The following is a 26,917-nucleotide window of genomic DNA, read 5'->3' as shown; positions in this document are numbered from 1 at the left end:
TCCGCAAGCAGTGCCGGCCAGGCCAACTTCGAGGAGCTCATACTGTGAGACCCAACGTTCCTAAGAGGCGTCTAAAATGAAAAACCTGGGGGGGGAGGGAGGGGTGGGGAGAGGAAGGACTAGTGTCAAAATAAGTGGGGGGGTACAATTGTATGGGAAATATAACCAAAATGAAAATGCATACATTGTGCAAAGATGAAAAAAGATGTAAGAATTATATAAAATAAAATATTTAAATAAAATAAAATAAAATGAAATGAAATGAAAAACCTGCCAGTGGGGCCGACAGTGGCTCTGTGTGAGCCAAGTGTGCCCATGGCAGGCTCAAGCGGGATTTCCACACAGAGGAGCTGAAAATCACTGCGAAAGTGTTGAAAACACAGCCCAGAGTCAGAAAACACTAAATTAAAAATGAAGCTTTTTTAACTAAAAAAAAAATCAAAAGGCAATAACAAAAGTAACTGTCACAAAATTAAAATCTTGTAAAGTAAAACTCTGAATACATACAGGCATTTTTAAAATTTTTAAATCCTCAAAATGAGAGTCTAAGGATCAATTATGCAATTAATTAGAACAATACCAATTGAAAAATTAAAGGGGAATGGGCCTCCCCGGTGGCACAGCTGTTGAGCACTGGGTTGCAAAGCTGCCCGCAGCCTCTGCAGCGCTGGTTCGATCCCCGGCTGCTCCCCGGCCACAGGAGGAGGGTCCCACATGGCGCGCAGACCTCTCCTGCCGCCCGCTGCTCCCCTCAGCAGTGTACTTCGGTCCTTCTGCCTGCTCTGCTCCCCGCTCTGGCTCTGGTGAATTCTCTCACCCTCCCGCGCTTCTGACTGTACCCAGTGCTTGTATAAATAAATAAATAAATAAATAAATAAATAAATAAATAAATCTTTTTAAAAAAAAATTTAAAGGGGAAAATCTGCAGAGACTAGTGTGCCCATTCTCCACTGACTATACAGTTTAAAAGAACACTCAGAAACATACATGTACAGAGGAAGAGAGGGCCTTCCTGGAGGCGCAGGCGGTTGAGCGTAGCGCTGTGAAGCTGTCCGCAGCCTCTGCAGTGCAAGTTTGATCCTGGCAGGCCACAGAGCTACCCACATGGCACAGCAGACCTCTCCTGTCTTGCCCGCTGCTCCCCACAGCAGTGTATTTCAGTCAGTCTGCCTGTTCTGCTCCCAGTTCTGTCTCTGGTGAATCCTCTCACCCTCCCGCACATCTGGCCTGTACCCTGGTTCTTGTATGCATAAATAAATAAATCTTTAAAAAAAAAAAAAGAACATTTAAAAAAGACAAAGGAAGGGCCTCCCTGGTGGCACAGGTAGTTGAGCATAGCACTGTGAAGCTGTCCGCGGCCTCTACAGTGCCGGTTCAATCCCTGCCGGCCTCGGAGCAACCCACATGGCGAGCACACTTCTCCTGTCTTGCCGCTGTATTTCGTCAGTCTGCCTGTTCTGTTCCCCGCTCTGTCTCTGGTGAATCCTCTCACTCCCCCATTCCCACCTTTGGCCTACACCCCAGCTCTTCCATGCATAAAATAAATAATAAATAAATACTTAAGAGGTGGGTTTTGAGGTTGTAGAAAGAGGAGTAATGATAACCAGAAGTGATTTACTGAAAACAAGTCTATCAGGAAAGATTACCACCTGGACTAAAAAGTAAAGGAATATAAATACACCCCCTCAAAGTGGGGTCTGCAGCCCAGCAGCCCAGGCATCAGCTAGAGTATCAGCAATGGGCACTATCTGGTTGTTGCTGAATCAGAATCTGCATTTTCACAAGGTCCCCAGGCAATTCTGCACATAGAACAGATCGACACTTCAAAGCATCTGATGAGCAGCTCATGATATCTTTGCAGACAGAAGATTTCATTCTATTAATTTGTTATACAGATTTGCAGGGTAAATGTTCAGCAGTTGACACTGTTTCATTCACTTCTCATAATAATCCTACAAAGTATGCGTATTGTGTGTCACTTACAAATAATAGTAGCAAAGATTAACAACACTAGCCACCAGACACTGAAGGATTTCATATATATTAATGTATTTAATCCTCTTAACAACTCCTTTTTTCCCCTAAAGATTTATTTCATTTATTTATGCATACAAGAGCTGGGGAATAGGCCAGAGATGTGGGGGGGGTGAGAGGTGTCACCAGAGACAGAGTGGGGAACAGAACAGGCAGATCCACTGAAATACACCACTGAGGGGAGCAGTGGGCGAGACAGGAGAGGTCTGCTGCATGTGGGCCAGCTCCCTGGTTAGGGATAGAACTCATGCCACAGTGGTTGGCAACAGCTTGACAGCACTAGACTCCAATCCTTGTGCAACCAGGGAGGCCCCACAACTCTTTATGGTAGGTATTATTATTATTCACACTGTATATATTATGAAACTGAAGCAGAAAGCGACTCACTCATAATTACCTAAAGCATATGTCCAGTGCCTAACCACTCCTTCTAAGGCTAAGTGTGCTGCCACAGTGGGCCACAAGACAGTCCTGCAGGAAACAATAAACAACCAGATTGTAAATTTTAAAAAAAAGGGAATGGGGGAGTTAACATAAGTAAAGATTTTAACGGAATTCCCCGAAAGGAGGGAGACAAGAAACATAGGTTTATTGATCACCTCTAGTCACGGGCCATGAGTACTCTGCATCCATGTTTTATTCAACCTTTCCAACAAACCCATTTGTAGGCACTAAGACATTTTATATATGAGGTAATTGCAGCACAAACAAGTTAAAGACCTTGCCAAGTCATACTACTTGTGAGAATTCAAACAAGATTCTAAAATCAAGGCTGACTCTAAAGCCTGTGCTTTCCTTTTATTTGTTCTGCATCCATCCCTGATCCAGTCCCATCACTACAAATAACAGATAAGGACACAGTCATGCTAACTATATTAAGATGAGGCCCCTTAGCTAAGAGAACAAATACATTATAGAACAGAACGTGAACCTAAAAAGGTCAAAGCAGGATGCAACAATGGGCTAGAACGGAGTTCAAAAAAAGGAGGCTCTGGGCCTCCCTGGTGGCACAAGGGGTTAAGCACCACACTATGAAGCAATCCGCAGCCTCTGCAGCAGGAGTTCCATCCTGGGCTGGCCAGGGAGCAACCCACATGGCGCAGCAGACCTCTCCTGTCTCCCCTGCTGCTCCCCTCAGCAGTGAATTTCAGTGGATCCACTGTGGTGAAGCTCCCGACTCTATCTGTGGTCAATCCTTTCACCCCTCACACCTCAATATATACCCCAGTTCTTCTACAATATATATATATATTAAAAAAAAAAAAAAAAAAACATGGATCTGATAGGAGTAACCTTATGAGTTTTAGTAAAACTCCAGGATTGGCTAATTGGCTAGTCAGGCCTGCTACTAATCTGACCCTGGCCTGTAGATTAGACCTGCTGTGCTAATCTATACTAAATTTAACTGGCCCCCTGCTTTCTTTGTGAGACCAAATCCCACACATATGCCCCAGGTAACTTAATTCTGACATTTTGTTAAAACTCAAGAAACCTGAACTCTTCTGGAAAGTATCCATGATCCACAGCTCAATTATTTCCCTCAAATGGGTACAGCAAGTCAGGACGTGCAATGAGGCCAGTGAGTCATCCCAGACCTCAACTATTTCAAACTCTGAATCAATACTTACAAATTCAAGAAGACTCTTTCTCAGATAAACTCAAGGACAAACCTATTCATGTTCATAAAACAGTGCAGGTAAATCCGTTCATTGAACCTAGGAGGCCATTTGCAAACCTACAAAGAATGAAGGCAGGAAAAGCTGCCTGCAGTCCAGTCACTCTCACCACAATCCCTGTGTTTTCAATTCCAGTTAGAACTGGCAAGACCCTAACAGTGAAATCTGGTAACCCCGAGGTCTAGATTCTCAGGACAACCTACATTGAAGTAACACGAGCTTCCCTATGGAATAGTCTTGTCAAAGTGGGCAGGTTTTCCTGGCTGGATCAGAACAGCCTGTGTCTCCTCTCATTCAGTTCTCCCTTGGAAGCCAAGCATCTCTCTAGGGAATGCCATCTGCAGTGGACATCGGGTGTCTGAAAGCCTTGTTTTCACCATACAGACATCCTGGTCCACTTCTAGTTCTCAATTTCTCTGCTCTTTCTTACACAGAAAGAAACCTTGGTAAATGGCAGTCTTTGAGAACTTTTCCCTACAGTTCCTCTCCCATGAAACAGTACAGTTCTAGTCCAGAATCAGATGATTCCTAGAGCTTTATTCAGTTCAGGCTGGCTTTATACCTAGAATTCCAGAGCCACTTTGTAAACCCATGTCTTTCTTTCCTGAAGAAGCCTCAATGCCTAAACCCACTCTCAAGGGTTCCCAGACCAACACATCAGCACCCTATTCTTTTCTGGGCCATCAGTTCTCAAATTTCAGCAGTCACCTGGAGAGTCATTATAATAGGTATTACTGAACTCACTCCTTGGACCTCTGATTCAGCAGGTCTAGGTAGGACTTGAATATCTGCATTTGTAGCAAACTCCCAGAGAATGATCATGTTGCTCATCCGGAGACTACACTTTGACAATTACTGCTCTGTGTCAACAATATTTCAATTCATTCCCAGGACTAAACTGGGAATCAGCAAGGTATGTAAGGAGGAAGATGCTATACAGAAGGGTTCATTACAATACATAATATCCGGTGCTTTGTCCTACATAGAAAATTCCTTTTTCTTCTAGAGTAGACTACAACTGGATCTCACAGGTGAAATATTTAGTTTAAAATAGTTGACAGTTGAGCGCCACGCTGTGAAGCTGTTCGCAGCCTCTGCAGCGCGGGTTTGATCGCAGCCGGCCGGCCGGCGAGAATCCCATATGGCGCACCAGTCCTCTGTTGCACCCACAGGCGAGACAGGAGAGGTCTGCTGCGCCATGTGGGATTCTTGCCGGCCGGCAGGGATCGAACCCGCACTACAGAGGCTGCGGACAGCTTCACAGCGTGGCGCTCAACCGCCTGCGCCACCAGGGAGGTCCCTCTTTTCTTCTTTTTATAAACTATATCAATGTACAGTTGATAACTCAGGATTTCTAGCTGATAACCACACATTTAACACCACCTTACAAATTGAAGAGAAAAGGACAGAAAACATCTTTTTTTTTTTGTTTTTTTGGTGGGACCCTCGCCAGAGGCCGGGGAAAAAACAGGCGCTGCGGAGGCTGCAGCCTCGCAGCCCAGTGCTCAACCGCTGTGCCACCAGGGGAGGCCTGACAGAAAACATCTGTCAGATGCCTTGTCATACTAACAGCAAAGTGCACATACAACTCGCATCTTTAAATTTTAGAAACACTGGTCAATGTGTACAACTTTGATACAATTTCAGGATGCCCAGGACAACCATGGTCGCTTCATGCAAATCACTGACAGTTCCTAAATCACTTTGAGATTTGATGATCCAATTGTGTAAACTTACTGAGGGCAAGAGGCACAACTCAGATGAGAGGTGTGTTTATTAGCTCCCCCACTCTAAGGTCATTCATAAGGAACATTTTATTCTTCCTCTTCATTGTCTTTGTCTTCTAACTTTTTCCTGATTTCAGAGGGATCCTTTGTGTCATCAAACTTTCAATCTTTGTGCCTTCCAACTTACAGTAGACAATTTCACATCCTCCAGCTTTGCGATCTTATTGTCATAAGGCTATTCCAATCACATAAGCTCTTCCATGTATCACCCAGCTCCTTTACCACATCTCCAACATAGAGGCCTGAGTCCAGGGATTCCAGACAGAGACCTTTTGGGGCATTAGGTCATTTTTGCCTCCCTTCAGTGAATCTCTAACCCCTTCACTGCCCAATCATAGCATACTTTTATCACCATTGCCATCGCATCAAATTTAGACTTCTCTTTCTCAGATACTATTTTCTACCTCTCAGAGCTCTTCTGGCAAACTCTGCAAAACTGACTAAGACCTCTGGGTTTTACTGCCTATGTTCCTCTCTACCCAAAGAAGGTATAAGCAGACATTTAGCCTTTGGCTTCATGGGTCACCTTAGCCATCCTGACTAATCTCTAAAGAGAGATTTTTATAAAGGTGAAGGGCAGACAGACCTAGGACCTTCTGAGGTACAGTTACAGACCTATATAAACCCTCAAATTCACTAATCCCATTAAAATATATCATTTATTTCATAAACACAGTACAGTAAGCAGCTAGGAACAATGCAGCCACATCTCTTTAGAGAAACATGGATGGCTTAAAATAGGAATTTCAACCCCTAAATGCCAAGAACAAGCTATTTCTGGTATGTCTGTATATAGAAAGAAACACATAGAAACAAGTGGTTGGAAATGTGGTTAAGACAGAGGAAGGTTGCTGGAGAGAGCACTGCATTTACTCAGAAGAGTCTGAGTCCAGTGCTGCCTCCTCGGTAAATTACTGGAAGCCTCTGAACATCATCCCTACATCCTAATCCTCCTAAGCAGAACAATACCCACTTTATGGGCTGTGCAAGGAATAATTACAATACAGTTTCACTTATTCTTCAGCAAACATTCTGAGCTCTCATAATGTGCACTAAGAATGCAGAGAAGAGTCCTTGCCCTCGCAGTGCATAAAAGGTCCTCCTCCTTGGAGGGTACCCAACAATTTACAAACTACTTAGAACTAGAGGGTGATTCTTCAAGGACAGAGAGCCCCCAATCCACGCTGAATAAGAACCTGGTACACAGGGCCTCCCTGGTGGTGCAAGGGGTTAAGACGCAACCTATGAAGCTGCTTGCAGCCTCTGCAGCATGAGTGTGATCCCCAGCCAGGGAGCTCCCCACATGGCGCGGCAGACCTCTCCTGTCTCGCCTTCTCCTGTCTCGCCCGCTGCTCCCCTCAGCAGTGTGTTTCAGTCAGTCTGCCTGTTCTATTCCCCGCTCTGTCTCTGGTGAATCCTCTCACCCCCTGCATCTCTGGCCTGTACCCCAGCTCTTGTGTGCATAAATAATCTTTATAAAAAAACAAAAAACAACCTACCAGTGAGAATGGCACATATTAAAAAAACTAGCAACAACAAATATTGGCGAGGGTGTGGAGAAAAAGGAAAAAATGTTCAACATCACTTGTAATCAGGGAAATGCAAATCAAAACTACCATGAGATACCATCTTACACCAGTGAGAATGGCACATATTAAAAAAAAAAAAACACCTGGTAGTCAGCAATAGACAAGATGACTGTTGAATGAATGAAAAAAACTATTTCTATTTCTGATCTGTAAACCTTCCTCTCCACGTAAAAAAAGGGATTGATCTATAATAATCACCTCACTCACTGAGGAAAGAAACATCAACACTCAGAAACATATGGAAGGGAAAGCAAAAATGACACTTCCCACTATTTGTCATCCCATGACAGGGCTCAGCAGAGTTCTTCTTGTCATATTAAATCTCCCAATATCTGGGCCTCCCTGGTAGCACAAGGGGTTAAGCACAGTGCTGTGAAGCTCTCTGGACCTCTCCTGACTCGCCCGCTGCTCCCCTCAGCAGTGTATTTCAGTCAGTCTGCCTGTTTTGTTCCCCACTGTCTCTGGTGAGTCCTCTCACCCCAGCACCTCTGGCCTGTACCCCAGTTTTTGTATGCATAAATTAATCTTTTTTTGGTAAAGTACCTACTAGCTTGCAGTAGCAGTTCAGCAGAACTCTTTAAAAAAAAAAAAAAAAAAATCAGTCTCCCCAGATCTGAAAACGCCTGCAAAGGCTGTAGGAAATGGCTCACATTGCCCTCTGTGACCATTAAGCTGCAAGATAACTAAGTTACTGGAGTTTTTTAACTTTGTTATTTTCTTACATTATTGTTCATTTTTTTTTACAATTTTTGATTTCTCCTCTCAGGTGCAGTCCCCATAAATCACCCACCACCACCTCATGCATGAGCTGTCACCACAGTCCCTTGCGCTCTTCCGTCCCTCCCATGCTGTGTGCCTCAGACCTATACTTGCTGCAAATTTTGTCTTTTGTTTTTATATTGACCCTTTACTCGGTTTCCCTACATTCCTCCTATACATGAAGCCATCTGATATTTTTCTTTTTCCTTCTGACTTATTTCACTGAGCATAATCCCTTCTAGTTCCACCCATTGCTGCGAATGGCATGAGTTTATCTGTTTCGATGGTATTCCATTCTGTATATGTACCACATCTTGTTGATCCATTCTTCTGTTTTGGACATTTAGGTTGTTTCCTTATCTTAGCTATTATAGACAGTGCTGCAGGAAACATAGGAGTGCAGGTTTCCCTTCCAATTAAATTTCTTGTCTCCTTTGGATAGATTCCTAGGAGTGGAACTACTGGGTCATATGGTAGCTCCATTTTTAGTAATCTGAGGAACCTCCACACAGCTTTCCATAGTGGTTGGACCAGCTTCCCACCAGCAGTGTAAAAGGGTTCCTTTTTTCTCCATATCCTCACCAGCATCTGTTGTTGCTAGATTTTTTTTTAAAGATTTATTTTATTTATTTGTGCATACTAGAGCTGGGATACAGGCCACAAGTGGGGGAGGGGTGAGAGGATCCACCAGAGACAGAGTGGGGAACAGAACAGGCAGACTGAGAAATACACTGCTGAGGGGAGCAGTGGGCGGGACAGGAGAGGTCTGTGGCGTCATATGGGATTCTCGCCGGCAAGGGATTGAACTCATTCTACAGTGGCTGCAGATAGCTTCATCCAGCTGAGACAACCCCTTGAGCCACCAGGGAGGCCCTTGCCAGTTTTTTTTAATATGGGCCATTCTCACCAGTCTAAGTTTTAGACTAGAGTCTAAGTTTTGCACTAGAATTTTTCATTATGTGACGTCAAGAGTACGTATTTGGGGCCTCCCCGGTGGCGCAGCGGTTGAGCGCTGGGTTGCGAAGCTGCCCGCGGCCTCTGCGCCGCCGGTTCGATCCCCGGCTGCTCCCCGGCCACCGGAGGAGGGTCCCACATGGCGCGCAGACCTCTCCTGCCGCCCGCTGCTCCCCTCAGCAGTGTACTTCGGTCCTTCTGCCTGCTCTGCTCCCTGCTCTGGCTCTGGTGAATTCTCTCACCCTCCCGCGCTTCTGACTGTACCCAGTGCATGTATAAACAAAACAAACAAACCAGCAAAACAAATAAATAAAGCATGCCTCTATAAAAAAAAAAAAAAAAAAAGTACGTATTTGAATAAATAGTAAATGTGCTAACAGAAGACCGATCTTTAACCTAAATGTAGGAAATTGCAACTCTGTTCCTAATTCTTCAGACATAAACCAGCCTTTCTCAGCCTTGGCATTACTGACATTTGGGTTCAGATAATTCTTGAATGGGGTAGCTGTCCACTATATTACAGAATGTTTAGCAGAGTCAGGATGGCCGAGCTAGACAGTCTAAGGTGCTGTGGTCAGAATATTTAGCAGAATTCCTGACCTCTACCCACTGGATGACACACAGGCTATTTAAATAAGAAATACATAAGATAATATAAAATATCATTGTTTGTACTCTAAATACAAGACATTTTCAGATCATCAGATAAGAAAGTACCAATGCACCTAAAGGTAATCTATAATTTAGAAATAAACCAATGAGTTAATGAATGGTACAAAAAGTACTGACAGCATAAAATGTGACCAAGCAGCCTACCTGCCATTTTTAGACACATTACTTATGCAAGGTAACTCTTAGAAGTCCTTGGCATCTTGAAATCTCCCATTTAATTGCTCCAGTCAGATTCTTAATTTTTTTCTTCCTATTCTTTTCTGAGAGGAAAAAAAAAATTTTCCTACCGCACAGAAGGCAAGAGAGTTATTATCACCACTATTTATTGAGCATTTTCTAACTAAGGGACTTAGTTATTTAAATTAAGCAAGTCTCATTGGAAGTTTCTTAAGGAAAGGAGACAAGAGGATGATCAAAAATTTTTAAATAAAACCCTGGAGCCACAAAGGAAACTGGGGATTCCTGACGTTTACCTAAGACTTACACCATCACTTCCCAGCTTTTCCGTGTAGATACTTCTCTTTAGAAAAAGATCACGTTTACATTATTCTTTAAACACTGGGATTTCAGCACTTAATAACATAATCCTAAACCTGCATATAGCATGTAGCACTTTTTATAAAGTATTGTTGGTGTTAATTATAAAAGAAATGTATGGTCATTGTACAGAATCTAAAAAGCCCACTTGGGGCCTCCCTGGCGGTGCAGGGGTTAAAAACCATGCTATCAACTATTGCCAGCCACTGCAGCACAAGTTGCTGGCCGGCCAGGGATCTATCCATATGGTACAGCAGACCTCCCCTGTCTCCCTGCTGCTCCCCTCAGTAGTGTATTTCAGTAGATCTGCCTGTTCTGCTCCCCACTCTGTCTCTGGTGAATCCTCTCACCCCCACACCTCTGGCCTGCACCCCAGCTCTTGTATGCATAAATAAATAAATCTTTAAAAAATAAATAAAAGCCAACTTTATTCGGTCCCCACACAGGCCACCAAAATAAAAAATAAAATGCCTATTTTTTAAAATATTGATTTTAATGATGATATATACATACTATATAACAATATATTATCCTGTAATGATGATATAAACAGAAACAAATGCAAAGGTAAAGATTAGCCAGCTGTTCAGCAATCAACTACTATTAATGGATTAAGGTGGCCAAGTACTTCAGTGTTAAGTCACTGATGGGTCTCTTTACAATATGCCCATCAATTCTGAGAAAAAATTCTGACTTCATAATAATTCCATAAGCCTAACTAAAACTGTGGCACCAGTGCTGTATAAGACAGGAACTGGGCTGGGCCTGTGTGTGTTGGAAGAGTTTGGCATTTCGGAGGAAAGCAGTCCATATAACAGAAGCTGTTTTCCAGAGTGAAGTGGAATGCTTTCCCACAGAAGCAAAAACTAAAGGAAAACTCATCTCTACTCTGTTTTGGTATCATCATTTATAGTCTGCACCTAACAGACAGCCAACCCTTAATAAACAAGGGACTCTTTCCATGGACCCCAGGGCTTCTCAGCTCTGCCCACCGCCCCCCACCCTCTCCAGACCCCAAGCCGTCTGAGACGGCCTTGTCACCCTCAGATGACAAGTGCTTGTTCCAGGAGGTAGGTACAGGCCCTCCATCAAGAGAGCGTAGGCTAAACTACCTGTTCAAGGAACATCTTTCCCCATTCCAGAGTTAGAAATAAAATAACAGTGACATTCCAGGGGCCAGAAAGGGGAACCATGGCGGTCTTGCATGGAGAAGCCTGCAGGGGGAATGTGGTGGTGACGGATTTGGAGAAAGGGCCCAACCGACTGACAAGTGTGAAATAACTGAAATGCCTAAAACTGGAAGATTTAGTATCTGAACAAATTAGAGTTAATATTGACACGGCAGTGGGCTAGTCATCCTGCTGTAATATGAGGCTCAATGTTTAGAAAACAAAATTAAAGAATTCCAATATTACTATGCCTTTTCCAAGACAAAGAAGGTAAGAAAATGGGACTCAAGTGGACAGACCTATGATCAGTTTTAACTTTTACCTCCATAAAATAGCTCCTTTCTAAAGGAGGATATGTCTTATGGTTTAATTCATTAATAATTATTAGTGGTTGGTTCCTTGGAGAACACCTCCAGATCCCTTAACAATCACAAAACTGAAGTGCAAGACACTTTATAGGCTCAAAAATCTTAACAGAATAAAGACCTCGCATTCAAATTAGATTTTACTGAATAGCTAATTATAATACCATTCGTGGCTGGCAATAACACAAATAAGGAGAATTCTTGTCTTTCTCTCTCTGGAAGGCCTCAATTTAACACCATGAATCATGTGGTCCTTGACATATGGTAACTTCCGGGGTGGGGGCTGGGGGGAGGCAGATGACATTTAGCACAGGACATGTGAGGCTGTGGGAAAAGGGAAGTTCTTAGCCACAAGAACCAGGACAAAACCCCTGCCCTTGGGAAAAATGCCAAAATCTCTGAAGTCCACTGCAAAGCAGTTAAATTCTTAGCATCAGAAGATTCTGTTAGATGAACACAAATCACAGCAGAGAATCAGAATAAGTTTTTGAAAACTACACTATAAAGTTGAAAACTATTTTTCGGCGTAAGAATCCATGCTAAGGAATAGTCCCCAGGGTGAATACGATAACCCCTCCCCCACTGGTTTAAGCTAATTTGCCTTGAATTTTTTTCATCATTTAAGAACAGAGAATATCACAATGACTAACTTCACTGAGTGCTTATTACTATGTAAGCTTATTACTCTGTAAGACTAAATGCTCTATACGCATTAGCTTATTAAGCCTTACAACAATGCTATAAATTCTAAACAATGTTAACTCTAAAATAGGAATTTTCTTTAAAGGCTTTGATAATAAACACAGCAATTTTTAAGAAACTTGATTTGTAATATGATAGAAGCACTACATAAGTTATTAAAACCATCTTTGGCTTAAAAATATGAATTAAGCATAAATACATTAGAAAACCACTCTGGGCCTTCCTGGTGGCGCAGGCAGTTGAGCGCAGCACTGTGAAGCTGTCCGCAGCCTCTGCAGCGCGGGTTCGATCCCGGCTGGCCTGCAAGGGTCCCACATGGCAAAGCAGACCTCTCCTGTCTCGCCCACTGCTCCCCTCAGCAGTATATTTCATCAGTCTGCCTGTTGTGTTCCCCGCTCTGTCTCTGGTGAATCCTCACCCTCCTGAGCATCTGGCCTATACCCCGGTTCTTGTATACATAAATAAATAAATCTTTAAATATATATATATTTTTTAAAAAAAGAAAAGAAAAGAAAAAGAAAAAGAAAACTACTCTTTATTCTGCCCTAGCAATCTCTACTGGGAAATCTATGCAAAACCTAAAGACCCTAAAAGGCTTTATTTGCTGAATTCAAATAGCTTTAGAATTCTAGTTAGAAGTCTTTATTTTAGGGCCTCCCTGGTGGCACAAGGGGTTAAGATGCAGCACCATGAAGCTATCCGAAGCCACTGTTGAACTGCAGAAGGAGTTCAATCCCCCACCAGGGAGCTACCCAAAAGGCGCAGGAGACCTCTCCTGGCTCGCCCACCGCTGCCCTCAGTAGTGTATTTCAGTCGATCTGCCTGTTCTGTTTCCCACTCTGTCTCTGGTGGGTCCTCTCTCACACCCCCCCCCCCCCGTCTCTGGCCTGTACCCCAGTTCTTGTATGCATAAATAAATAAATCTTTAAAAAAAAAAGTAAAATGAAAATAACAATAAGGGGCCTCCCTGGTGGTACAGGGGTTTTAAAGTCTTTGCACTACCAAGCTACCGCCAGCCACTGCAGCATTAGTTCAATCCCCAGCCAGGGAGAAAACCCACATGGCTCAGCAGACCTCTCCTGTCTTGCCTGCTGCTCCCCTCAGCAGTGTATTTCAGTAGAATCGTCTATTTGGCTCCCCACTCTGTCTCAGGTGAATCCTCCCTCTGGCCTTGACCCCATAAAAAAAAAAAGAAAGAAAGAAAATAACAATACAAATGAGTATTAGTACTGAGAGGTAGAAATTACCCTTCCCGAACATGCTCAGCGAAATAAGCCAGAAAGAAAAAGAAAAATACCGGATGGTCTCACTCATAGCAGGAATCTAGAAAACTTAAATAAGGGACCAGGAAAAAGAACAACTATAAGAAAGAAAATATCAAAATCAACAAACTATGAACCAGAGATACTCTATGGGGGGTGGGAGGCGGGGAAAGGAGGGATTGGGGTCAAAATAAGGGGGTTGTAATTGTATGGGGAATATAAAAATAAAATTTTAATAAAAAGAAAAAAAATTACCCTTCCCACTGCTAAATTTACAACTTTGCCAGCCCATTAAGAGAAAGGCATTTATATTTATACATAAATATATTAAAGTGGGAACTGTATTAATGATATACAAACATCTTGGATTTTACTTGGGAGAGATAATACTCTTTATATTTGGTTCCAACAGTTCTTTCTCTTGTTCAAAAGAAAAAGATATAAAAAAATTTTTTTTATGGAGACTATACCTCAAAATGGAGAGCTGCCAACTGGATCTTAAAGGAGCAAACTTTTTCCAAGAGTAGTTTCAACACAATCTCTTGTACAGACTGTACATGTTTCTGCTGGCATCACATTGGCATGAGTAAAGGTTTTCCTTTTTTCCCTCTCTCTGCATTTTTTAAACCATATTTTGGAAGTATCATCAAAACCAAACACATATCAATATCAAAAGCCACAAAATTTGCTATTATATACCCACCCAGACATCTTACTATGTTGGCTAACTATTTCATGAGAATGCTTCAGAGGGCACATTTGCAGTGGAGGCAGAATAACCTAGATCCGCTCCATCACTTGCTAGCTATGTGACCTTGGACAATTTTCTTGCCGTAGCCTGACTTTTCTCCTTTGCAAAATGAGATGACAATTCCAACCTTATAAGGATTACCTGTTTGCGAAATGTCCAGCATAGAACAGACTCAAAGCAGTAAACAGTCAGTTATTACTGTTGCTATTCATGTAAGCTCCTTAAAAGCAAGGCATACTTTTTCTTGTAACTCAGTTGCAGACTCTAATTATTGAGAAGTGAAATAAAGAAAAGCAAGAAACATCAAAGTTACAAATGAGGATTTAGTTAAATGTCAGTTTCACACTTGAATGAAATGGATCAGATACTAAACAAAAGTTCTGTCAAAATGACACAGCTTGGGGGCCTCCCTGGGGGCACAAGGGTTAAAGTAAAGGAAGCACTATTATCAAGCTATCAAGCTCTGGTCAACCACTGCAGCATGAGCTCAACCCCAGGCATGGAGCAGCAGACCTCTCCTGACTCGCCCGCTGCTCCCCTCAGCAGTGTATTTCAGTAGATCTGCCTGTTCTGCTCCCCACTCTCTGAATCCTCTCCCCCTCACACACACACCCCCTCCACATCTGGCTTACAACCCATCTCTTTTATGTATAAATAAATAAATCTGAAAAGAAAAAAAAAAAGATGACAGAGCTTGGACTAGCTTCATTTTTGGTGATGGAAGTTGATGGAACCAAGAGATAGTGAGGAAAACCTGATGACGCAGGTATGCAGGAGCTGAGGGAGAACATGTCCAAGAAAACTGGGCTTCTGATTGACATGACTGTACAGGAGACAGCATTTATGAGGGACCTGCTGCAGAGACATATTTAGGGCAGTTTTACACACCCCAAAAAGAGGCTAACAGCATCTCATTTTTCCCTGGAACTATGTTAATCTATATTTATTCCCTACTTTACTTATGTAATAGGGTTCTGAGATTTTTTTTTTTTTTTTTTTTTTTGCTATTTCCTGGAATCAAATTAAATCTCAAAAGTACAAGATTTTTTTATTTTTGGGCCTCCGTGGAGGCACAAGGGGTTAAGTGTCAGCGCTATGAAGCTATCCACAGCCACCGCAGCATGAGTTCAATCCCCAGACAGGGACCTGACCCACATGGCGAAGCAGACCTCTCCTGCCTCACCCACTGCTCCCCTCAGCAGTGTATTTCAGTCAATCCTCCTGTTCTATTCCCCACTGTCACTAGTGAATCCTCTCTCCCACACCCTCCCCCGCACCTCTGGCCTGCACCCCAGCTCTGGAATACATAAATAAATCTTTAAAAAAAAAATACAAGATTTTTCCCAAACTGAAAATATTTCAAAAGTTCTGCCACAACACAGGGGGTTAAGATGTAACCTATGAAGCAACTGGCAGCATCTGAAGCACAGAGTTCAATTCCCCGGCCGGCCAGGGAGCAACCCACATGGCGCAGCAGACCTCTCCTGACTCGCCCGCTGCTCCCCTCAGCAGTGAACTTTGGTCAATCTGCCTGTTCTGCTCCCCACTCTGTCTCTGGTGGGTCCTTTCACTCCCCACACCTCTGGCCTATACCCCAGCTCTTGTATGCATAAATAAATAAATCTTAAAAAAAAAAAAGTTCTGCCACAAGTTTTAAAACCAACTCCAACTGAGTTCTAAAATTGGTGTGAGCCATGGGCCAGCATTATGAAATGAATGTCATTTCCCATGATGACCACTTTGATAAGACTAACACACACTTGCTGCTGTTTAAACATTTTAAGGAAATCTTAAGAGAGCTCTGTGATAGTAAATTAAAAATATGAGAATATCAGGCATGAGCATAATTGGAACTATGCTGCTTTTATGTCTGCGTCAACATTTTGAAATGGGTATAAAATGGTGACATTTTGTAGGAAAAGGTATGATTAAAGACAACACAACGTCTTGATCTTAATATAGGTTTTACTATTTGCATGCAGTCCTTGTCAATGCCTATAACTACTACTATCAATATTTTAATTTACTTTCCCTGGTTTTAATTTTTTAACTTGCAACCTAATGGCTTCTTCATAATGAAATACTGATTCTTTTTTTTTTTTTTTTTTTTTTGTGGGACCCTTGCTGGTGGCCGGGGAACGAATGGGCCCAGGGCTCAACCTCTGCTCCACCAGGGGAGGCCCGGAATACTGCTGCCTTTTAAGTCTTAGAAACATAGAAACTTCAAATCTGACTAATCCAAGGAAAAAGAAGCAAAAGAATTTTGCTCTTCGTAAAATCAACCTCCCACATCACACCTTAGTACTAAGTATTTCCCTAATCCTGACAATGGGTTCCTTGGCCACCTGCTCGCATTAGGTCCTGACCAAAATTTTATGAACACCCAACTGCAGTTACCAGGATGTTGCCATCACTTGTATAAAGCAGCTGGATTTTTTTCCCCATGCTGATTTATCGCAAAACGTCACAAGACAGGACTGTGGTCTGAGGCCAAACATGAAAAAAGGCATCTTCACAAAAGAGAAGCAAAGTCCAGGGCTTTTAAAAAAAGCAGGTCTTACGCCCAGTAGCCAATATTCGCTTTTAAAACCAGGCGGTCTCCACGGTCCAGCCACGGAGCTGCTAAATGTAGTCTTGGGAACAAGAACCGGAGAGCTTGAAAGGGATCACCCGCAGAGCTCATCTTTCTTCAGGTTTTTTGCTTTTTTGGTTTTGTTTAAAGGTGGATCAGCCTCTAAGAGCCTGCTGGTGCAGCCAGGGCCCGGCATGGGCAGTGCCCAGGAAAAGGCAGGGGAAGGCTGCAGGGTGCCCGGGCTGGGCTGGCTGCTCGCCCCCTGCCCCCCGCCCCCCGCGGCGGCCCGCGTCCGGGGCAGGAATGTGCAAGAGGAAAGTTCCCCGGGCCCGGGCTTTTCCCGCACTCAAGCCCCTCAAATGACACCGCCAAGCACTTCCTTATGGGAACTGAAGGTCACGGGGCGCCCAGGGACAATGGAGCCCAACTGCAGGCCTCAGAAAGATGGAGCCAGCGAGATGCAGTGCGGGCAGGGCAGCAGGGGCGCGGGGATGCCCCGCCGGGCGAGCTGAACCGGGGGGTCAAGCCCGGGACTTGGGGGGCAGAGGCTGGTCGTCCAGCCTGGCCCGCAGGCCCGCCCAGCACGCTGAGAAGCCAGAGGGGGCTCGTCCGACAATCTAGGGCATCTGTGGACCCCAAAGCCTTTCACACTGTGCCGGGGCGCGGAGCTAACGCCCGCGGGGTCCTCCCCGCTGACACCCCACACACCCTTCCGGGAAGGAGCGACACCTCCATGGGTGGGGGCGGGGGCGGGGGCGGGCGGGGGTCCGCCAGCGTCGGGGAGGAGAGGGGGGGTCTCGGCTCTCGGGGCTTCCAGCAGCAGACAGGGGAGGGGGCCCCGCGAGGCCCGGGAGTCCGGCCGGGGTGCAGGGGGAAGCGGGGCGCCCGCGGCCGGAGCCGCTCCGGCGCGCGGGGGTTTCGGGGCTGCCGACCCGGGGCGCGGTCGCCGGGAGCGGGGCCCCGCGGGCCGGGGCGGCGAGGGCGCGGCCTCCGGCCTCCGGCCTCCGGCCTCGGGCCCGGGCCTGCCCGCGCGGCGCCGGCCGGCTTACCTGCTCCTCCTCCGGGGTCAGCTCGGGGGCCATGTCGGGCCCGGGCGCGGCCGCGGGCTCCATCGCGCCTCGGCGCCGCGGCCAGGAGCGGCCGACGCGTCCCCGCGCCTCAGCGGCCCCGGCCGGCCGGCTCATGGTGGGGCCGGCGGGGCCCGCGCCGCGGGGCCGCCGCCGCCTCGGCCGCCTCAGAAGCCGCCCGGGAGCGCCGCGCGCCTGCGGGCGGAAACCCTCCCGGCCCGGCCCGGCCCGGCCCGGCCCGGCCCGCGCGCCTCCGCCCGGGAGGAAAGCGCCGCGGCGCGGGCGGCGCGGGGGGAGAGGGAAGAGGAAGCCCAGAACTTTCTCGGCCCGAGCGGCCGGCCGCGGCGGAAGGCTCCGAGCCCGCCCGCCCGCTCCCTCGCGGCGCCCCGGTGCGGGCCCGACCGGCGCGGCGGCCTCTCAGCCCGGGCGCGGCGGCCGCGGGGCCTGAGGGCGGGAGCGAGGGAGGCGCCCCCCTCGCGGCTCAGCGCCCGCGCCGCCGCCGCCCCGCCGCCCGGGCCCCCCGCGGCTCCATTGAGAAACTGAGCGGCTCATTCACGGGCGCGGCGCGCGGGGCCGCCGGGGCGCCCGGGAGGGGGAGACAGAGAGAGCGGGGGAGGGGCGCCGCGGCCGGGGGAGGGCGGAGGCCGCGCGCGGGCCCGGGAGGGAGGGAGGCGCGCGGGGGGCGCGCGGGCGTGACTCGACCCCCTCAGGCCGCGGGCCGCGGCCCTCACGCCGCGGGACCCCACGGCCCCCGCCGGCCGCTCGCGCGGGACGCCGCGGGGGCTGCGGGCCGGGACGCCCGGGCTCCCCGCCTCGCGCGGCCTGTGCGCCTCACGGAGGAGCTCGTTTTCGTGCCTCGCAGAAAGGGCTTCCGACCCGGCGCCCCGCCCGCGGGACGTGCTCCCGGGCCGGCGCGGCGGAGACGGGGCGCGGGGCCCGGCCGGGCCTGGGGCGGGGTGCGGCCCGCGGGGAAGGGAAAGCCCACGCGGGCTCGGCTTTGCCGCAGTCCGGGCCGAAAATAAAGATTCCGAACGAGGCGAACTGCTCAGGGGGGAGCAGCACGGCTAGTGCCCAGGCCGGAGCCCACCGTCCCGAACGCCAGGGCGGAGAGAGGGAGGAGGCTTTCCCAAGTGGATGGTGATCTGGCTTCCAAAGCCCCCTCCAGGACTTTTTTTTTTTTTTTTGAAGATTTATTTATTTATGCACACAGAGCTGGGGTGCAGGCCAGAGGTGCAGGGGGGTGAGAGGAGCCACCAGAGACAGAGTGGGGAGCAGAACAGGCAGACTGACCAAAGTCCAGTGCTGAGGGGAGCAGCGGGCGAGTAGGGAGAGGTCTGCTGTGCCATGTGGGTAGCTCCCGCCAGGAGTGACTGGATTGCTTCATAGTGTGGTGCTTAACGCCTTAGCCCCCAGGGAGGCCCCCTCCTAGGATTTTTAAAGCAACCTCTGACCTCACCTTATTTCTGCATTATGGAAATAGGAACTTCTGGCTGCAGAAATTCCTGGTGCTCAGACCTGTCCATCTCAGGTAGCAGGCTGACTCTGGGTTGAGCTCATCACTTCTTACAGGAGTTACAGTTTCAGTGTTGCGACCAGAGGCTCCTCTGGAAGACAGTCTATTTATTTAACAAGTGTTATTTATATACCAGGCACGGAACTATGTGCAGGGTTACAATGGACAACACAGTGGTCTCTTGGGCTCCTAAGGACATCGGATGATCCCTCAACTACATGATGAAGTGAACAAGCAAGACCCACATAGTGTGTGTAATGTGGTTTGTAGAATGGAAAAACTGAACATGTGTTTGCAAATGCATACATAGAAAAAAACCTGAACAGATACACAAGAAAGCTCACTGGTTGTCTCTCAGAAGGGGAACCAACCAGGAGTCTGGAAACGGAGAGGGAGTCTTTTCCCCTCTGTGGTCTTTGGTGCATTCTGAGTTTTTTGTAACTTTTTTTATTGAAGTGTAATATGCACACAGCATGATGAATTTTCATAACCAGAGCACAGATTATGAAATATTTAGAATATCCCCAACTTGCCAAACCCCCCTTATGTCTCCTCCTAGTCATTATTCTCAGAAGCAACCACAGCCTTGGGTTCTAACAATATGGTGCACATATTTAAATTGTGCAGGTGGATGTATAACCTTTTCAAAGTTTTTTAAATAATAAATAGGCACATGGCTCTAGTACTAAGCTGGAGTGAGATAACAGCAGGGGCTCGGTAGAATAAACAACAGAGTGGCCACAGGAGAGGATAGGGTCTCAGCCCACTCTTGACAGGTTGACACTTGTTTAGCCCAGTGATCCGCAGGACATCAGGGGTCAGAGATTTATCCCACCTCACACAGCTTTGTATTTAGTATTGAGTGAGAGCTTGTCCAGGCATTCTAACTCCTAGTGCAGGGATGAATGTAGAGAATTAATTAAAGGGAGCGGTTTAGCAGAATGAGCTAGGAGAAAGACACAGCTGTGTGCGGAGGCTTATGGGTGTGTAAGGGATCAGTTCTCCAAAACTGTTACCCATCACAGATCTAACAGGACAATGTGTGGAAGTTTATGAGTGGGGACATGGGTAACAAACCCAAATGCAAGGCAGTTGGCTGCATTTGCTCGCGAGGTTAGATCTTAGGAGAATCAGAGTTCAAAGGATTGCCTTGAACAGTAGGTTGGAACCAATAAAATCAACTATGGCGTTGTTTTTCTACTCAAGCAAATCGTAGAGACTGCAAAAGGGTTTGTCATAGCAAGTGACTGGAAACAAAATAATGGCCCAACAATAGGAAACACTGTGAATACAGTACCCGCACACTGAAATAATGAGGTCACATTTATTGTGTCCTTACCACATGCCTGACGCTGTTCTAAATGACTTCCATTCATCCATTTTCTTTTTTTTTTTATAATTTTTTTTTTAATAGAGGCATGTTTTATTTATTTATTTGTTTGTTTGTTTGTTTTGTTCATACATGCACTGGGTACAGTCAGAAGCGCGGGAGGGTGAGAGAATTCACCAGAGCCAGAGCGGGGAGCAGAGCAGGCAGAAGGACCGAAGTACACTGCTGAGGGGAGCAGCGGGCGGCAGGAGAGGTCTGTGCGCCATGTGGGACCCTCCTCCGGTGGCCGGGGAGCAGCTGGGGATCGAACCGGCGCCACAGAGGCCGCGGGCAGCCTCGCAACCCAGCGCTCAACCGCTGCGCCACCGGGGAGGCCCCCATTCATCCATTTTCATCATTAAAGTGTGAGATGATGAGAGCATACATAGGCACCTCATACAACCCGCACAACCAGGCTGAGTCAGAGATAAGCTGACAACAGTAAATAACTCCAGCAGAACCCCTCTGGCAGAAGAGACCCCCACCACTCACTCACACAGACCAAAAAATTCCAGAAGTAGCCTGACCCTATAAAGACCGCCTCTCCCAATTTCGGGTCGCGATCCTCCCTCTGCTGCTTCCAAGAGTCACCCCTCACAGACCGAATAAAATCTGCTACAGATTGATACTCTTGGCCTCCTTTCTTTTCTAAATTTTTTTTTGAAGATTTATTTATTTATGCATACAAGAGCAGGGGTACAGGCCAGAGATGGGCGGGGGGGAGAGGAGTCAACAGAGATAGAGTGGGGAGCACAAAGGCGGATCTACTGAAATACACTGCTGAGGTGAGTAGCCGGCGAGACAGGAGAAGTCTGCTGCGCCATGTGGGTAGTTCCCTGACCAGGGATTGAACTTGTGCTGCAGAGGCTGCAGATAGCTTCATAGTGCTGTGTCTTAACCCCTGCGCCACCAGGGAGGCCCCACCTTCCTTTTCTAATATGAGATAGTTGAAATTACGATCCTCATTTTATAAAAATGATATATATAAGGTTAGATCTGTAGGTACTGATGTAGCTTCCTTGCATTTTTGCCTGCTTGGTTGTAGGGCCTCAGGGTTGGGGGAGTGTAAATGACAGATAAAAATCTCATTTTTATTAAATTATCATGTACCGAAATCTGAAAGTGGAAAATAAATTACATAGATTCTTAGGGGGAGGGGTGCTATTGGTACTTTTGTCTTTTGTTTTTAAGGCATAGGTTTCAGGTCTCCGTCTAGAAAACCTGTCTTCACCTACCTCTGACCTCCTTCACTAGGGAAATCCAACACAGCCTTAAGAGCTCAGCTTAAAACCCACCTCCTCAGGACCTCCCTGGTGGTGCAAGAGGTTAAGACACAACTTTATGAAGCTGTTCGCAGCCACTGCAGCACAAGTTCAATCCCTGGTCAGGGAGCTACCTACATGTGCAGCAGACCTCTCCAGATGTGCCCACTGTTCCCCTCAGCAGTGTATATCAGTAGCTCTGACTGTTCTTGCTCCCCACTCTGTCTCTAGTGAATCCTCTCATTGCCCCCCTCCAGTTCTGGCCTGCAACTCAGTTCTTCTATAAATAAATAATAAACATTTTATTTTTATTTTTTAAAAAGATTGTTCTTTTGTTTTTTTAAAGATTTATTTATGCATACAAGAACTGGGGTACAGGCCAGAGGTGGTGGGGGGGAGAGAATTCACCAGAGTGGGGAACAGAACAGGCTGACCAACTGAAATACACTGCTGAGGGGAGCAGTGGACAAGACAGGAGAGGTCTGCTGCGTCACGTGGGTCAGCTCCCTGGCCAGCCAGGGATCAAACTCATGCTGTACAGGCTGCGGATTGCTTCACAGTGCTGGGCTTAACCCAGGGAGGCCCCAGTAAATAAACATTTTTTTAAAAAAAGATTTTAAAAAGTCTCCATAAATACATTAAAATATGTGTGTGTGTGTGTGTGTGTGTGTGTGTATTTGTTCAGGTCTAAGAATAGAGATGCTTCCAAAGCTGTTATTGAAATTTTATAACCTTTTCTAAAAACATCTAAAAACATCTTTCCTAAAAAAGTTCTAATATCCGAAGTTAGGCCTCCCTGGTGGCACAAGGGGTTGAGCACAGGCTGTGAAGCTGTCCGCAGCCTCAGCTGTGTGAGTTTGATCCCTGGCTGGGGAGCTACCCACATGGCGCAGCAGACCTCTCCTGACACTTGTTGCTCCCCTCAGCAGTGTACTTTGGTTTATCGGCCTGTTCTGTTCCTTATTCTGTCTCTGGTGAATCCTCTGACCTCCCACACCTCTGACCTGTACCCCAGTTCTTGCATGCATAATAAATAAATCTTTAAAAAATAAAATAAAATCCAAGTCCCTCTCAAACATTGCTCCAAATTATCTATTACCTGTGAAAGAGACATGCCTTAGAGATAAAAGATAACATAAAAAGGCAACATCTTATTGTCTTTTTTTTTTTCCCCAAAAGACAGGCAGGAATAATAGGGTCATACAGCTAACCAATGTCTAGGGTGACAATTTTTGTTTTTCACTCATAGAACAAATCTATAATTCTAGGATGACTGAAGGTGAACTCTTTAAGGAAAATGAAAAATCTCATCCCGTGTAGATTACATTTCCCCCATTATCCACTCCTGTAGGAACTGATTCTTATTACTATCCTTTTTTCTTTTTAAGGTAATATAAGCGCCTCCCTGGTGGCGCAGGGGTTAAAGACAGTGCTATCAAGCTATCTGCAGCCACTGCAGAATGAGTTCAATCCTGGCCAGGGAGCTACCCACATGGCGAGCAGACCTCTCCTGTCTCGCCGGCTGCTCCCCTCAGCAGTGTATTTCAGTGGATCCACCCCGCCAACCCCACCCCAGCCCCACACCTCTGGTCTACACCCCAGTGCTTCCATGCAAAAATAAATAAAGTCTTTAAGAACTAAAGTTGCTAGTGAAAAGCAGCACTGACAGATTTGAGTTCCATTTTTCCTTTCCCCACTCTGACTGTAGAGCAAAAGCAAAGGAAGAGCCAGAAGGCTTACCGACTGCCAGCCTGCAAGAGAGGCAGGAAGGGAGGAATTTTTCTACAAATGCTAATTGTCTGTGCATTGCCCTAGCCAGAAGAGCTCTCAGGGTTTTAAGTGTTAACTCTTCCAACCCCACACAGTCCCCCAAGATGGGAAGAATGCAGCAGGGCTGGGTCCAATAGTGAGGCTCATCTCCCAGTTTTCCAAACTGCCTCAGGCTGCTTCTCTGCCTCTAAACAAACACAAAAATCAACTTTTCAAAACAACCCCCATCACTTGGAATGGATGTGAGAGATGAAGGCACAAGTCCTAGAGGCCCTGATCCCTCCAGCAGCTATTTGCTGCCTGAGACCACTCCACATCCACCATCACTACTCCACGCTGCCCAGGCCCCTCACTTCCACCTTGTCCCTGGATGATGGGTTGTCTGAGGAGCTGGGGGGAGGATGTGAGTCACAACCAAACCAATGCCCAAGACCAAACCTTGAAGCACTTGGTGAGCAAACAAGATGGAAAACTTAATCTGGTTCCTCTTTGATGTAAAGATTGGCTAGAATCAGAATTCTCAGACAAGATGCAACTCAAAACGCAGCCTGTCTTACCAGAGCAAGAAGTCATTCTCAGGCTAAAACCTCAAGGTTTTTGTCTACTTTTCCTGTCCTACATATCAGAAGATATGAAACAAAAGACCACACTTGCTTAAAAATATATACTGTGGGGTTTTCATTCATTTCCTTATTAGAAAGGAAGTCTCTCGCTGGGAACACCTTTTCCCTTCTCTAGTATATGCAGGGAGAAGACTTTAGGCTAACCTTTTATCCTGTTCACAGAACTAAATATAGTTCTCATTCTTAGAAGTCTGCAGCCTCTCCAACCACCTGTTAGAGGACAGCCACACCTCCATGCCACCTCCTCTTCAGGGTCACTTCCCTGCAGCAGAGAGGGGGGTTCTCCTCCAGACTGTACTCTTATTGCAGCTCCTTGCTTCACTCACTTAACCAACGTTTTTCAATACAAGTTCTAGACTTGGGGCTCTAAAGGTAAATAGGACCAGATTCTTCACCTCCAAGAGCTTGCAATCTAATAGAGGAACTGTGTAGTAAAGATTCAAGACGGTGGGGTGGGGGGGTTCCTGGTGGTGCAAGGGGTTAAGACGCAGCACTATGAAGGTATCCACAGCCACTGCAGCAAGAGTTCCATCCCCAAAAAGGGAGCTACCCACGTGGCGCAGCAGACCTCTCCTGTCTCGTCCGCTGCTCCCCTCAGCAGTGTATTTCAGTCAGTCTGCCTGTTCTGCTGCCCACTCTCTGGTGAATCCTCTCACCCCCTGCACCTCTGGCTTATACCCCAGTTCTTGTGTGCATAAATAAATAAATCCTTTTTAAAAAATAGCCTGGTCTTTTCTTGGTGCCTGGGTTACAATGGCACTTGAGTTAAAAGTGATTTCAACTAGTAGTTCTTTGCTAACTTATGCCAAACTGGCCCTCCAGCCAAGGTAAGCATGCCGCACGGAGCAGCGGTATTACTTAGGAGTCTGGTTCTGAGTCCAGAAATCAGCTTTGGCTACTTTAAGCATGCTGAAATAGATTGGGTGCTCACAGATTTCATGATAGGGCAAAGAAACACCCTCACATGCAAAATAAATAAATTCCAATTGATTCACTCTTTTGTTCCTCTACTCTAGACACTAATTCTGGTGAAGAATATGTAATTGGCACATCTTGAGTCATAAACCCGACACTTGGCTAAGGGAGGGTGTTCCCCCTAGATTATAGTCCCAACAAATCATATTGCATGGAGAAGAGGTAATTCCACACAAAAAGAAACTGGGAGCTATTCAGAAGGGTGGTGAGAGAACTAGCAACCAGTCATAGCAACCTACAACACACCATCTTGGAAACAGGTGACAGGAGGTGATTTTATAATTCAAGAAATATGACTAGGAGACAATCTGTTGGGTGATCCAGAATACTGGCTTCTGGCTTAAAATTACCAGGGGCCTTCCTCTGAGACACATCCTTCCAGCTACATTTAACTGCACCAAGTTACACGGTGATAATTCTGGCTAATATGTTCTTTGACGCATGCATCTTTGGGGAAGTAGTCCTAGACCTGATAATTTCTGGGCAGAGCCTCGTCAGTTCTCTCCTGTTACTAGCATGCAGAGCTGCTGAAATGCTCGTTGACTGATGAGAACATAGACTAGAGCGTTCAAAACATCATCAAATAAAACTAACCTTCTAGGCAGCCTACTACATGCTTCATGGCAAAAAACCCATGATGTTCCTATTGCAGAATTGACCTAAATTCAGGAGCGAGCTTACTGAGGTGTGCATCTTAAATCTGCAGCCAGCAGGGTCAGCATGGGGCGTGGGGGCGGGAGGTTTCTTCCTTCTCTGATTTTACAGAGTCAGCTTGAACAGCTCTCTGAGAGTCCAGCACTGAGGCGAGTCCCACTGGTGTGCTGAATTTGTATAATCAGGCTCCCCTTAACCACAACTTCTGCCCGGATCTGTTCCCAGAACGAATCAACACAAAGGAACAATTGCATGTCAGACAGGATCTGACTTGGAGCCCTTGCAGTTTTGTCGACAGGACACTAGTACTGCAGCAGTGAAATCGTGAAGTCCTTTTGTCTAACAAGACAAGACTTGGGAAAGTGGAAGGCGGTGTGGAGAACAGGGTGAGGCCAGAGGAAATGGACACATGCCTGAACACAGAGCAGAAAGGAACTGATCTGTTTTAGGCACCATCTCCTAGTCTCACAGGTGCCAAAGACTGGCTCCCTTTCACCCATGGCATAAAATCTAAAACCTCTGCTTAACACACAGCCGCACCATACCCCCCACCCCCATCATCAGGCCCACCTCCAGCTTCCTTTCCCATAGCTCTCCAATCTTAGTTGGCACTTGAGCCAGGCTAATCCTGCCCTGCTCTGGAGGGGGGAGCACTGCATACTCTCCACCTGCATACTCCCCACTCCTGGTCCATACAGCATGCTCCTGCCCCCTCTGCTAGCAGCAACTAGACTCTGATGTCTGTGGAACCTCCTTCTGCCCTTCCCTGGCCGCCAGGACTCTGGGCACTGCCTGCTCTAAAGCCATCATCTCACCATCTTGAGGTACTCTTATGCCATGGGGTTTATTTTCTCA

At 46.5% G+C, this 26,917-nt stretch overlaps 1 protein-coding gene across 1 annotated transcript in view; it reads right to left on the bottom strand.

Moving 5' to 3' along the window:
* The window catches only part of PTPN9 (protein tyrosine phosphatase non-receptor type 9), a 72,505-nt gene extending 54,559 nt beyond the window's left edge, over nucleotides 1-17,946 (bottom strand). The window contains exon 1 of the mRNA XM_037502073.2: nucleotides 17,879-17,946. Within this exon, the coding sequence (XP_037357970.1) occupies nucleotides 17,879-17,941 (63 nt within the window). The 5' untranslated portion in view covers nucleotides 17,942-17,946. The remainder of the gene's footprint in view (nucleotides 1-17,878) is intronic.
* Between the last annotated feature and the right edge of the window lie 8,971 nt (nucleotides 17,947-26,917).

Source organism: Talpa occidentalis, unplaced genomic scaffold, assembly GCF_014898055.3.
Source record: "Talpa occidentalis isolate TD23 unplaced genomic scaffold, MPIMG_talOcc4v2.1 talOcc4.11, whole genome shotgun sequence".
In the NCBI taxonomy this organism is placed as follows: Eukaryota; Metazoa; Chordata; class Mammalia; order Eulipotyphla; family Talpidae; genus Talpa; species Talpa occidentalis.
Note: the sequence above shows the minus strand (reverse complement) of the source record. Positions and strands in the feature narration are given on the sequence as shown.